We start from the raw sequence: 13,046 nt of genomic DNA, 5'->3' as shown, positions 1-13,046 counted from the left end.
GTGTTAGAATGCTTATTTCCTTTCTAGGCCTCCTCTGCTAGAATTTCAAGAAAAAGATGTTCTATCGATTTTGTCCACCTAAATTGCTTGGATGTCCCTTCTTTGTTGCTCTTACCCATTATACATTAATAATTGTCATTGTCAATCATTTCAATATCCAACAAGCTTAAAACATAATAAATACATCTAACAAATTTAAGACATAATAATTTCAAAATCCAACAAACTAATTTCAATATCATTATCCAACTGACATTAAAAAAAAACAATTTTAATACTAAAACATACATAACATAGAAACAATAACCCTAAGCCCTAAACCTACCTAATATTTCTAGCCATATAATTAGTCTACATAGTTTGTGCAATTTCCTCTCTCTTAGCCATATAATCAGTCCTTGTAGTTTGTGTAATTTTCTCTCTCTTAGCAGACCATTCTTTTGCTTCTTCTCTTTCTTCTCGCTCCGTAAGAGTTGGTATTATGAAATCAGACTCAGGCTCCTCGGATAATCCTTGATTAAGTAAATCACTAGGATCAACTCCCATTATATGATTATGAATGATACAACAAGCCAAAACTATATCTACTTGAGTTTGAAAATTCCAAAATGGTTCAGCATCTAATACACAAAACCGTTTCTTCAAAATCCCAAAAACACGTCCAATAGTGATTCGCAATGATGAATGACGAAGATTAAAGAGTTCCTTTGCATTTTCTAGCCCTTGAGCACTAAACTCTTTTAAATGATATCAGACACCACGATATGGGGTAATATATCTATTTCGGATGCCATATCCAGCATCAACAAGATAATATTTACCTACAATTTTACAAAACATAATTATTACTGATAAATTATGAGGTTACTTGAACTATTTGGTATTTAATGTTCATTCTTACCTTCTGGAATTCTTAATCCTCTTGGGCGTGAAAGTGCGTCACTTAAAATACAAGAATCATGTGCACTACCTTCCCATCCAGTTAGAACATAGGAAAATTTCAAATCAAATGTAATGGCAGCCAATACATTTTGTGTCGTCCCCCCTTTACGGCTATGAAATCTTTTTTGAATGCTAAGTGGAACGGATGCACGAACATGAGTTCCATCTAATTCTCCAATACAATCTTTAAAATAAGGATAAAACCTTAGATTGTTTCTGATTTCACTAGGAGTTGACTCATCAAGTTATCTAATAACTAGTTTATACAATTTCAAAATAGCTCCCAGTACAACCCTAAAGTAACGATGAATTGTCTCAATTGATCTATAATATCTAGATCCAATCACTCAAAACCTTACATTATAACCAATTATATGTAAAAAAATATAACTACTTGCTCCCTAATATTCACCGATTTAGTTTATTGTAAAAAAAATATTCCTACTAAGAATATCACACAAATTAAAAAAGGCAATCGGTCTCATTCTTACCACATCAATACAATGTTGGTCACCACTATATAAAATACTACTAATATAATTTTCTCTTTCATAATCTCGATTCACACGAGGGTGAGAAACAATTTTCTTTCTAGTTTTTAATTTTTTAATCCAAAGAGCCCCAAAAGGTAAAACTGAAGCCACGACTCCGACAATTGCATTTTGATCTTGATTACGATCCATCTACACAAAATAATACCACACAAATATTTGATCACTACAAAAAAGATACAAGCTTGCCATAAGATCACACAAAAATTTACAAATTAATATGCAATTATTACAAATCAATGAGCAATTATAAGATAATTAATTGCTAAAAATCTTTATTAATTTTGTAAAGAGACAATCAGACAAGTCATGTCAGATTAATAATGGGACAAAAAGGTTTTCTGGACTTTTAAAGTTATGAATTCATCTATCAGGCTCAAGCATTTCCAACATCTAATTTATGACTTACATCTCAAAGAAAATAATGCAAAGCATCAAGCTTAAAGATCATAATATGCACAAAAAATGTAGTGTCCCTGCAAGGTCTACATCATGTCATGCATGCATAGATACATTACATTACTACAAGCAAATTTACAGCTTTATCAGTCTACAACACGGTAGCATAATTAGAAACTATCAAACATATTAGAGTGTGCATGTCAGAATCAAAGTACAAAGGCAAAATATACAGGTTTCTTCTCACTGCAGTATAGTAGAAACAGACTTTTATTACCTGCAAAGGATGGAAGATGCTAACTCAAGTCTTACAACAGTGCATACATCACAAGATGCATACGAGCTAATGGCGCCTCAAGAGACATGAAACTTTACACAGTTAGAATCTTCACATTTACTCTAAAAGTCAGACTTCAGACAATAGAAAATGGTAGATGAGCTAGCTTTTTATAGTATCAAACATGCTGTATTGCAACAAAATATTTTGATTGGTCTTCTCCGATAAAACAAGAGGTTAACATTTAGAGTTTAAAACAAACAGAAAATGAAAAAACAATTGGAAACAAACTGTTAATCAAATGAAAAAATGGAAAATAATTTCTGATATATATATATGCTAAATAAAAACCCAAAATGGTAATTGGTCTTGAATCCCAATCTCTTAACAATTCAAGAAACAAATTTCAATTCCAAAAAAATCCCAGTCTCTTAACAAAACAAAAACCAAATATACCAAATACTCTTTCCCTTACACACAAAAGTTAATTCAAGAGATTACCAAACAGAAAAAGCTAATTCAAGAACCAAGCTTGAAAAACAACCAAAACCCCCAATTAAAATCTTGGTCAGCTTACCCTGAAAAATCACATAGAAAGAGAAAAAGAGAAACTCAAAAGTGGCCATGGAGAAAGCAATAAATTTACAGAGTAACTAAAATACAATAATTTTGAAGAACAAAAATAATCAGGGAAATAGCCAAAGAAAAAAGAAACAAGTTAAACCCCATGAAGGAAATTCCAACTGCTCATTTACAGAATAATCAAAATAAAAGATAGTGATATACCTTGATAGGATTGAAAAGCTAGATTTTGGGGTTTCTTAAAAATGAAAACTTGGTAAGGACGACGAGATAACGAGACTCAGATTCGGAGGTGAGGCCAACGAACAAAAATGAGGAGGAGAGGCGGAGGCTGATGGACAGAGAGGAAGGAGAACGACTACTATGAAGAGAGTGAAGGAGAACGACTGCTATGATAAGAGTGGAGGAAAATGGAAAATGTCTTACATATATAAAATCGGTAAAACATTTTTCGTAAAAAGCCAATTCATTTACTTGTGTTTTAGAAAATGTTTTTCCAAAGTAATTTATTTTCTACCAAACAAACACCATAAAATAAGAAAAATATTTTATGAAAAATGTTTTGCTAGCAAACAAACAGAGCCTAAGTAAATGAAATAATCCATAGTTTTATGAAAAGGTTAATGATGGTGTATAATATTTATAAAATCCTATTAAATTAGGAATGAAAAATATATATGATGTTGATAGATGTACTCATTTATGAGTTGATGGTTATGTATTGGAAAAATCTTGAAGTATAGGTATAGGTTTATATTTAATCTATAAAGTTCATTATTGAAATGGAATGTTATGTTTAAAGTTTATACGAGCTTACTAGGCATTCATTGATTACGTAGTTGTTTTCCCCTTACTTTACAGATTATCGGAAGCTTGATCAGGTTGGAAGCTTGTCGGAGATCTATCACACTATCCAGCTATAACATCGGTAGATTTTGACGTTTTGGGTGATGGTTATAATGGCATGTATAGGTGGACTTATGTTTAAGGTTTAGTTAATGTTTATGACTTGTAATGTTGTTTTGAAGTGTAGAATTAATGGTATTCCCCTACCTTGATGGTTAGTATGTTTGTGGTACTTTGATGCTAAATGATTGATGTTTATTTAGTCAAGTTGATGCAAGGTTTTATGACCAAACTTGGTATGTGATGATGAGGCTTCATTGTGGTCATTTGAAGTAAGTTTTGGTATAGAAATAGATTAGATATAAATGCCAAATGAATGATCAATTATGCATATGTTTTGGATGAACTTGATGAATTGTGTTTGAGGTGCCTAAATGACATATTGGTTGTATGGATTTATGGCATATTGAAAGTGATCTTATTATGGATGTTTTGGCATGTTTTGGTGTTTTGTTCATAGATGCTTTTGGCTTGTAGGTTCAAGGTTGATTTGGGTGAAAGGAATAACTTGAAATTGGCATATTTCTTGTCCACACGGCCTAAGACACGGGAGAGTGTCTTAGCCGTGTGTGACATACGGACACGCGACACAGCTGTGTGTCCCTTATAGGTTTTTAATGTTGCATTTCGAGTGTTACACAGCCTGGCACACGGGCGTGTGGCTTGGCTGTGTGACACAAGTCAGTGAGTTTCATAGGAATAGACACGGGCTGGGACACGGTTGTGTGTCCCTATTTTGATTGTTACATGGCCTAAGACACGGGCGTGTGTCTCACACGGCCTAGCCACACGGCCATGTGACCCCTGCAGTCCAAATTTTTTAACTTTTTCTTAAACTTTCCAAATATTTTTGATTTAGTCCCTGATTGTTTCTATTGTATTTTTAGGTCCTCGAAGGCTCGATTAAGGGACATTATGAATGTATTTAAATGAAATTAGATTATATTTAGATTAATGTATGAATTGAATGGTTTGCTAGGTAAGGCTCCGTAATCCTATTTCAGTGACGGATACAGGTTAGGGGTGTTACAATCCTATCACTAAGCCCCGTTTTAACAAAACCAAGAGCAAAGAAGAAGGAAATAACAATCAACCAAATCACTTTGTTGGTGAAGGCATTAAAGATGGTGGTAAACGACAGCGTTTTGGTGACGATGAAAGTCATGAGGCCTAAGAAAGTCCATGCTCCGACGGGTAAAGGGCTTAAGACCATACCGGTGATTGTTGATAAAAAGGTGGTAAATAGTTGCTAAGCTTGGAGTGTTATTTCGACGGGTATGGGGATTAGGAAACGAACAATAAGGCCTATTGAAATTGAGATGAGAAAAGGGAGGAGTTTAGCTCCTTGTGGTGATGGAGGAGGAGAAGGTGTTGTTTGAGGTGGTGGGTCGTTGTCGTTTTGAGAAGTGGCATGGCTAAGGAAAAGTAAAGGGTTTCTTCATTTGGGAAGAAGGGAAAACAAGATAGAACTGAGAGGGGACCGGAAGGCGAGGAATGAAGAAGATAGTGGGAAAATGGACGGTGAAGACAATTTGTATATAGGTTTAGAGCTGAAATAGAGGGAAACGTCGGGATTAAGTGAGAAAGGAGTGGTGATGGTGGCGACGACGATGTGGAGGGCTAAACTCTCCATGGTTTGGATGCTGAAAAAATCAACAAAGAAAATGAAAGAGAAAACTCAAATCAACAGTGGGTATCTCCATTTCTTCTTCTCTTCTGCTTCTTTTTCTTCTAGTAGCTAGGGTTCTTAAATTGGGTTTCCATGTGGCTAATTAACGTGCCACATCAACGTCTTCGTTACGTCTGTAACGAAAAATGTCTGTTAGTGACTGCTTTTTTATTTTCGTAAAGTTTAGTGATTGAGTTGTCACTTTTCAAAGTTTAGTGTCTGCTTTATTATTTTAATAAAAGTTAGTGACTGGCAATATACTTTATCCTAAAAATAATTATCAAAATATCTTACGGGAAAAGTGTTCAACTTTCTTTATCTCTTTCTCCTATAATTGGTCAAATTTTTACATATTACACTTTCTTGTTTTGTATTCGCTTTTCATGAATTCTGCATTTTTCTTACAACCAGAATTTCCGCTAAAGGTTGGTTGCTTTTCAAAAATTAGGAATTTAGTTTTGTACTTGTATTTTCGAGAATTTAGTCCTTTTATTTTTCAGATTTTAAAATTCAATTCCAACTATTAATACTATTAATTTTTGTTAAATTCAGATTAATTACAACTCTTTTAATTACATGGCTACCAAATAAATAGTCTTCTTTTTATTTCAAAATGTACAATAACAAACTCAATAAAAAAACAGTATTATCCATTGGACTTAAATTTTGAAATATGAAAAGTGACTAAATTACTTAAAATACAAGCACATTGACTAAATTCTGATTTTCTAGAAATACAGGGACTATAAGCCCATTTTAACCTTTAAATAAATTTGTTTTCCAATCTCATTTCTTAACTATTTATATATATATATATATATATTCATATTTTCAAATATCCAATGGATTTTCTAAACAAATAGTTTGACCATAAACCTGGTTTAGTGTGGAAAATGCAGAATAATAGGTGAATTATACAGATTTTATTTTTCAACACTCAAGCTGTGAGATATATCACGTGGACAGGATGGCAGGTAATCCACTTTTTAAACCGAAAAGTGTTAATTATTTCATTAGTGGAATCCAGATTTTGCTATTGTATATTTAAAAAATTTAAAAATAAATAATAATTTATTGAGAAAAAGACCAACCGTAGAAAAATTACAGAGAAATAAACCAAAAATCTTTTTTCTTTGTCAAAATTTGAGCTCGATCGACTTTAATCTCTCTAGCAAGTATCATAAAATGTTAAAGAAAATCAAGAAAGAAATGAGAAAAAGAAATTAAAGATGATTCTCCAAAAACTTCGCATTCACAACTGTCTTTTTAACTTTTAATACAATTTTTGTTTAAAAATAACTTTTTTTTACTTATTTTTAAATAACATAAATAATTGACGTCAAACAATTATTATATTCAACACAAATTTAAATAATCAATTATTGTCCTTGGAATATAGCAAAGCAGGATTGAAGGATGAAGATACATAGAGAATGGTGGGAACTAACATTCCCAGAGCAGACAATTTCGAAGAAAGACATAGAAAGACATGCATGCTTGAATGTAAGAAAGTTGGTGCAGCTAACGGTCTCAAACTCCCCACTTATTTTACTTCTTTATTCTCACATCACAAAGTACAACCCTAGCTTGGTCAACAAGTTATTGGCCATGTTTTCAACAAATCTATTTCATTTTTCCTTCAATAAGATATAATGTATTCTTTCAATGATCATTGACTGCTGCAAAAGTCTAAAAACCCCATGAATTCATGGTTGTTTATCATTCCAATGGTTGTTTCAATGCCAATCACTCCTGTTATCAACAAAAGCAACATCAGTTTTATCAAATTATGAATTTTGACATCAAATTTGCAGTAGAATGCCTTCATACCCATTGTGAGAGCACTTGCAAAGATGACACCAGATAGGATGAATACAATAATGGAAGCTCTTCTTAGGATTAATATAATTTTTCTTACGAGATACTGTCCCCAAAAGCCAGCCAAAATCGATACTCCCATCAAATACAGTGCTGCATATATATATATATATATAGAAAGGGGAAATTTGGTTCATATTATAAGGTTGAAATTTCAATCTTTTTGGTAGAAGAAAGTGTTGGATGACTTACCATAAGGGATTGGGAACCTTTTGAGCAAATAGAATTCCACTACGGATAAGGATGATGAGAACATCATCACAAATGTCGCTGTTGCACTTGCCACCTGTTTCATTAATATCCTTGCCATTTATTCATCTATGTAAAGATTGGATATTGACTGGTAAAGTGGTGATCTGGTTAGCAGAAAAATGACTTTACAGTGATGATGTTGATTTTTCTTGAGTTTAACCAAGAAAATGATAAAAGTTACCTGTGGAATGACACCAATCTCCAGGAGCAGCGGACCCAAAATGAAGCCTCCACCAGAACCAAGCAACCCCCCGACGGTGCCACCCAAGACGCCGCACAGTGCGCAAAATGTAATGTTCAATGTACTCCATTGAATCGAAGCTTCACAAATGCATTCAGTGTTCCCTGTCATCATTCTCTTCCTGTTTTCTCTCCACAATTTCATTGCTTCATATCCGAAAACCAATACTGCTATAGGAAACTTAAACACAACACCGACATATAAATTTTGTGTCAATGAATGAATCAGTGAAATAATGTGTATCAAACAAGGGTTTTACTTTTACCTGTAAGCAAAACAGCACCCAATACAACGTGGTACATGGAACCAGATCATTCTGCAAAAAAATGGTAAAAAAAACATAAATCATGAAAAGTCCAATGATACACATGGAAGAATGTATAGATTATAGATTGTTAACTTGCCTTGATGACTTGAATAAGTGTGAAAAGGAACCAAACAGTAGTCAATACCAAAAGCCTTTTCCACCTTAGATTCAAACATAATATTTCCTAAGATAAATAAGTTGGTTATGGATGGTATCAAAATGCCATAGGATTATAGAAAATTAATCAAATTATAAAAGCTTTGTTTTACTAACCAGTGTTGATTTCTCTTCTCTTGGGACCAATGGTTCGTACTCTGCATCTATCAGCACTGAAAAAACCACAATAAATGTAAAAAAAAGGGTAAATATCTTTACATTTAGAGTGTCATAAATAATGGCATAGACTGTGTAACTTACGTTCACCCCTGGAATTAACTGTTCCTTGTTGCCTGGTGAGTTCTTTCTGCAAAATTACAAATTAAAACCAGAAAACCAAAAGGTGTTAATTAAAATAATAGAAATTTAATATTGTAAATGTATAAAGTTGACGTAGAGTCAAATGGTTGAAATATACCTTCAAAATTGTTTCTTCCTTCCACATTTCAATGCCCTTGTAGAAAGATCTTGAAGAGGTGCCAATGAAGAGTATGATGATGAGCACAGTAATGAGCCAATAAGGGAAAACAACACTCAAGGCAACTCCAACAGTGATACCAAGCATCAACATAGGCTGAAAGAGAAGAGCCAACTCATAGTCAATAATGGGCACTTCTTTTGTTGGATGTTGCACTCGGACATTGTACCAAACAGATGCTGCGGATGCCCCCATTATCATGCCTACGTTATTACCAAAATCAAAACAATAAACAACCCTGTTTGGACATAGCAGCAGCAGATTTGGAGGGGGGGGGGGGGGAGGAAATTTACATTTGGAAATAGCAGCAGCAGATTTGGTATCAAATCCCACAATCAAAGTCAGCATTGGAACAAAAATACCGCCGCCTCCAACGCCACCTACAGTTCCACATGCTGATCCCACAAATCCTATCACTGTTGCCAGTACAAGCCTCCAGTTAAACTCCAATTCCTGCCAGCCAAACGGAAAAAAGAAAAAAAAAACATTATTGAAGGCCTGAATATAGATAATTTAGACAGAAAGAAAAATGTGTACTTACAGGCCAAACTTCTACAGTTGTTAAGTGTGGGGTGTTGAAGAGAGTTGAGTTATGGTCCATGGTAGTTTTGTTAATGAACAGCAAAGAGAGAATGGCTGCTGAGAAACCTGTCAGCAGATATAAAACGAATCCTTTGGTACCCATTGCAAAACCCCGATAACAAATCAGAATCCCAGAAGTGGAGAAGAAACAACAACTGGAGTTCTGGTTTTGTAGGAGAAGAAGAACTTGGTATACGTTACTTTTTTGTTGTGTTTTTTTTGAAAAAATGATAATAATAAAAAAAGTAGAAAAGAAAAGAAACGCTGATTGGAAAATTAAGAAGAAAAAAAAAACTGATACAGATATAAGAGGAGAAAATTGCAGTGATGTATGTTTTTATAGAGTGAGAGAGTGGGGATGAAAGGTGAATTCAAAGACTGTCATTCATTCACATGCATGTCATATTTGACAACTTGTCCAAACAGCACCTATAGAAATTAATACATATTAATTGATTTTGGTTTATTTCTCTTTCACTCCTAACTCAACAGATGCATTCTTTCGTTTAATTTCTTTTTTTTTCTTGAGATATAAATTAAATAACTAATTTAGGAAGATTTAGGATATTAAAATCAATCAATCAATTTCATTTATTTTGATAGATTATTATTCTTTTCAATTTTCTTTCTAAACTTACCTTTTCATATTGAATATTCATTTATTGAAATTAATTTGATTGTATCTTTTCATTAAAAAAATATTATTGTTTGATAAATTTAAAAATATGAAGTGTTAGAAAGTGTTAGAAAAATTAAGTATGGAATATAGATTATAAAATCTATTTGATATGCTAATTATGACATTTAAGATGCTTTTATTATCATTTGGGATAAATTTTAAAATTATACATGAACTTTAATTTAATGTGCAATTTGATACATAAATTTTAATTTGGTGTAATTATATATATGAAACTTTGATTGTGGTTCAAATGTATACATGCAACTTTAATTTTGATTCAATCATACACATTCAAATAAATAAATATATCAATTTATTTTTATATTGGATAAATATAATTATTTGTGTATGCAATATATAAACATAAAATGGAGCTATATCAATAATTGTGTTAATAATTTGTGAGAATTGGATCAAATCAAAATTTCATGTATAAAATTACATATTGGACCAAAGTTGATGTATAATTTTGAGATTTATCCCTTATCATTTTAAACATAATTTTAGCAAAAAAGATGGTGGACTCTGAGGCCACAACAACTGTGAGACACACAACCAAAAAGGTTAGACTTTGAGAAGATGATCTACTAGATGAGAGTGGCATGGATGTCAATTCGACGAAAGACCCTAAGGTTTCTTTTAAGGATAAGTTGTTGGGTAATGATAGGGTCAACTCTAGAGCTTACGTAAGCTTATATAAAACGTAAACACAAAATTCTCTAAAAGTGTTATGAGTTCTAATATCTAATGTGTGTATTTTCTAAGGTTGTAAAAGAGCCTATTTATATGCTAAATTCATAGGTCAAATAATAATAAAAATAATCTAGACTAATCAAAGTTTGATTGAAACAAATAAATAGAGTTTAACTAAAAGATTATTTCTCAAATTTGACTGAAATAGGAGTCATACTCAACAAATCTCCACCTTGACTCGTATTTCCAGAATGCCATCTTTGCCAAAGCCCACCACGGGCCTATCTTGAACTATGCAGGGAATTAACTGAGTTGAATCTGTGCTTAAAAACTGGAAGGCTTCTAGCCTTCGACTTGTACACTGCCAAATTAAAACTAATCTGAGTATGATTGTCACGAACACAGTGCCTTAACTTTTCAAAACCTGCATCCAAAAGAAAACCTTTCTTCAAAGAAACAGTCATACATTTTTCCCTCCTATGACCAAGTTGCCTCCGCTCCAGAATATAAAGATTGCTAGTTCTTTTACCTTTTAACAAACGAGACCTTCACGAGATACTTTAATGCCGCTCGACTCAATGTTGATTCTGCATCTTTTCAAGTCTAAAATACTCAAGGAAATGAGATTCCTTCGTAAATCAGGTACATACCTGACATCTGAGAGTGTCCTAATCGTCTTATAGTGTATCTTAATTTTAACAGTACCAATACCAATTACTTTACTAGATGAATCGTTTCTCATGCGCACAACTCCACCTTCAACCGAACTATATGTGGAGAACCATTCTCTATTGGGATACATGTGGAAAGAACATCCCAAATCTAGGATCCACTCAGACGTGAGCTTGGAGTTATCGCTTATTGACACTAGCAAGAAATCATCACTGCTTTCATCGACCAAATTAGCACCAGCTACATCTTCCTCGTTACTCTCAACAACTCTTTTATTTAGCAGTTTATAACAAGCTGCTTTGACGTGACTTAACTTTTTACAATAGCGACACCTTTTTTCTTGTTTCTTTGATGTTACCAAAACGGAAGCTTGCCTATCTGCCTTGCTATCCAAACTAAACTCATTGTCGAGTTTGTCTCTACTCAACAAATGATCCTTCACATCTTTGAACGAGAGTTTGTCTCTACCATAAATCAGGTCTCCCTGAAAGACTTGTATGAAATGGGTAAAGAGCACAATAATAGTATAGCTTGATCTTCATCGTCAATCTAAACTTCAACATTCTTTAAATCATTTAAAAGAGTAATGAATTGACTGATATGATCTCTAAGAGGCTCACCTTCGTTCATGTGAAACATAAATAGATGTTTCAATTTTAAACGGTTAGCCAGAGACTTAGTTGCATAAAGAGTTTCGAACCTTTTCCACAAGGCGAAGGAGGTATTCTTCATCAATACCTCCTGTAATATCGTATTCGTAAGGCACAATTGGATTGTAGACAAAGCCTTTTCACCAAGCTCTTCACATTCTGTTTGATTTAAATTCTCATGCTTTTTCCCGATAACAACCTTTTTCAAGCCAGTTTGAATTATAATTGTCATCATCCGAACTTGCCACAGATTGAAATTTGTCTCACCATCAAACTTTTTAATTTCAAACCTTGTTGCTGCCATCTCTAAACAGGCTGATCTATGAAAATTAAACTAGCTCTGAGACCACTTGTTGGGATCGACCCAATTTAGCAACAAGTAAAAAATAGAAAAATAAATTGAGAAATTGAACACACAAATTTAACGTGGAAAAACCCCTCCAAAGAGGATAAAAAACCAAGGACAAAGATAATTTTACTATAATGGAAAAAGAACGAAGAGTACAAAAAAAAGAGATAAAAATTAAACCCCGAAAACCCGAAAACAAAGAACCCTCAAAGCGTAAACACAAAATTCTCTAAATGTGTTATGAGTTTTAATCTCTAATGTGTATATTTTCTAAGGTTGTAGAAGAGCCTATTTATAGGCTAAATTCCTAGGTCAAATAATAATAAAATAATCTACATTAATCAGAGTTTGATTGAAACAAATAAAGAGAGTTTAACTGAAAGATTATTTCTCAATTTTGATTGAAATAGGAGTCATACTCAACAACCGTGTAACAAACTGAGACCGTGTGAAATATACATGACCAAATCTACAATACTCACATAGGCGTGTAGCCAGCTCATGTGATAATCGGGAACCTTGTGCTTTTAATGCTCCTTGAATCCCAATGACACATAACTGTGTGGCTAGACTATGTGGTACAGAATATGTCATTTAATGCCTACTTCATGCCAAACTATATCCAAAACATAATTTAGGTTCAAATGCACAATTAAATCTATTCAAAACCTGTATAAACTCAATAAAACGCATACCAATCTACCACATCTAAACCATATTCAAGCATTATACCAATATGCCTCAAATGACACTCAAATCAATCAACATGTCATGAATCTA

At 33.2% G+C, this 13,046-nt stretch overlaps 1 protein-coding gene across 1 annotated transcript; it reads right to left on the bottom strand.

Moving 5' to 3' along the window:
- Positions 1–6,659: 6,659 nt before the first annotated feature.
- On the bottom strand, positions 6,660–9,539 carry LOC105767531 (sulfite exporter TauE/SafE family protein 4). The gene is made up of 11 exons (XM_012587091.2): positions 9,180–9,539; positions 8,932–9,091; positions 8,579–8,841; positions 8,422–8,467; positions 8,278–8,333; positions 8,102–8,188; positions 7,963–8,013; positions 7,638–7,877; positions 7,397–7,490; positions 7,157–7,297; positions 6,660–7,078 (listed from the first exon to the last, which is right to left on the bottom strand). Exons 1-11 carry the CDS (start codon positions 9,321–9,323, stop codon positions 6,996–6,998), a joined length of 1,365 nt encoding a protein of 454 aa, XP_012442545.1. The 5' UTR covers positions 9,324–9,539; the 3' UTR covers positions 6,660–6,995.
- Between the last annotated feature and the right edge of the window lie 3,507 nt (positions 9,540–13,046).

This window comes from Gossypium raimondii, chromosome 4, assembly GCF_025698545.1.
Source record: "Gossypium raimondii isolate GPD5lz chromosome 4, ASM2569854v1, whole genome shotgun sequence".
NCBI classification, from domain to species: domain Eukaryota; kingdom Viridiplantae; phylum Streptophyta; class Magnoliopsida; order Malvales; family Malvaceae; genus Gossypium; species Gossypium raimondii.
This window is presented reverse-complemented; position numbering and strand designations above follow the sequence as displayed.

What these genes read in the sequence shown, in the direction of transcription:
- LOC105767531 (XM_012587091.2), bottom strand. Translation starts at nt 9,323, where the DNA reads ATGGGTACCAAAGGATTCGTTTTATATCTGCTGACAGGTTTCTCAGCA. An exon ending in CACTTATTCAAGTCATCAAG is followed by an intron (nt 8,014 to 8,101) that starts GCAAGTTAACAA and finishes ATTTTTTTGCAG; the next exon opens with AATGATCTGGTTCCATGTAC. An exon ending in TGCAAGTGCTCTCACAATGG is followed by an intron (nt 7,079 to 7,156) that starts GTATGAAGGCAT and finishes TGTTGATAACAG; the next exon opens with GAGTGATTGGCATTGAAACA.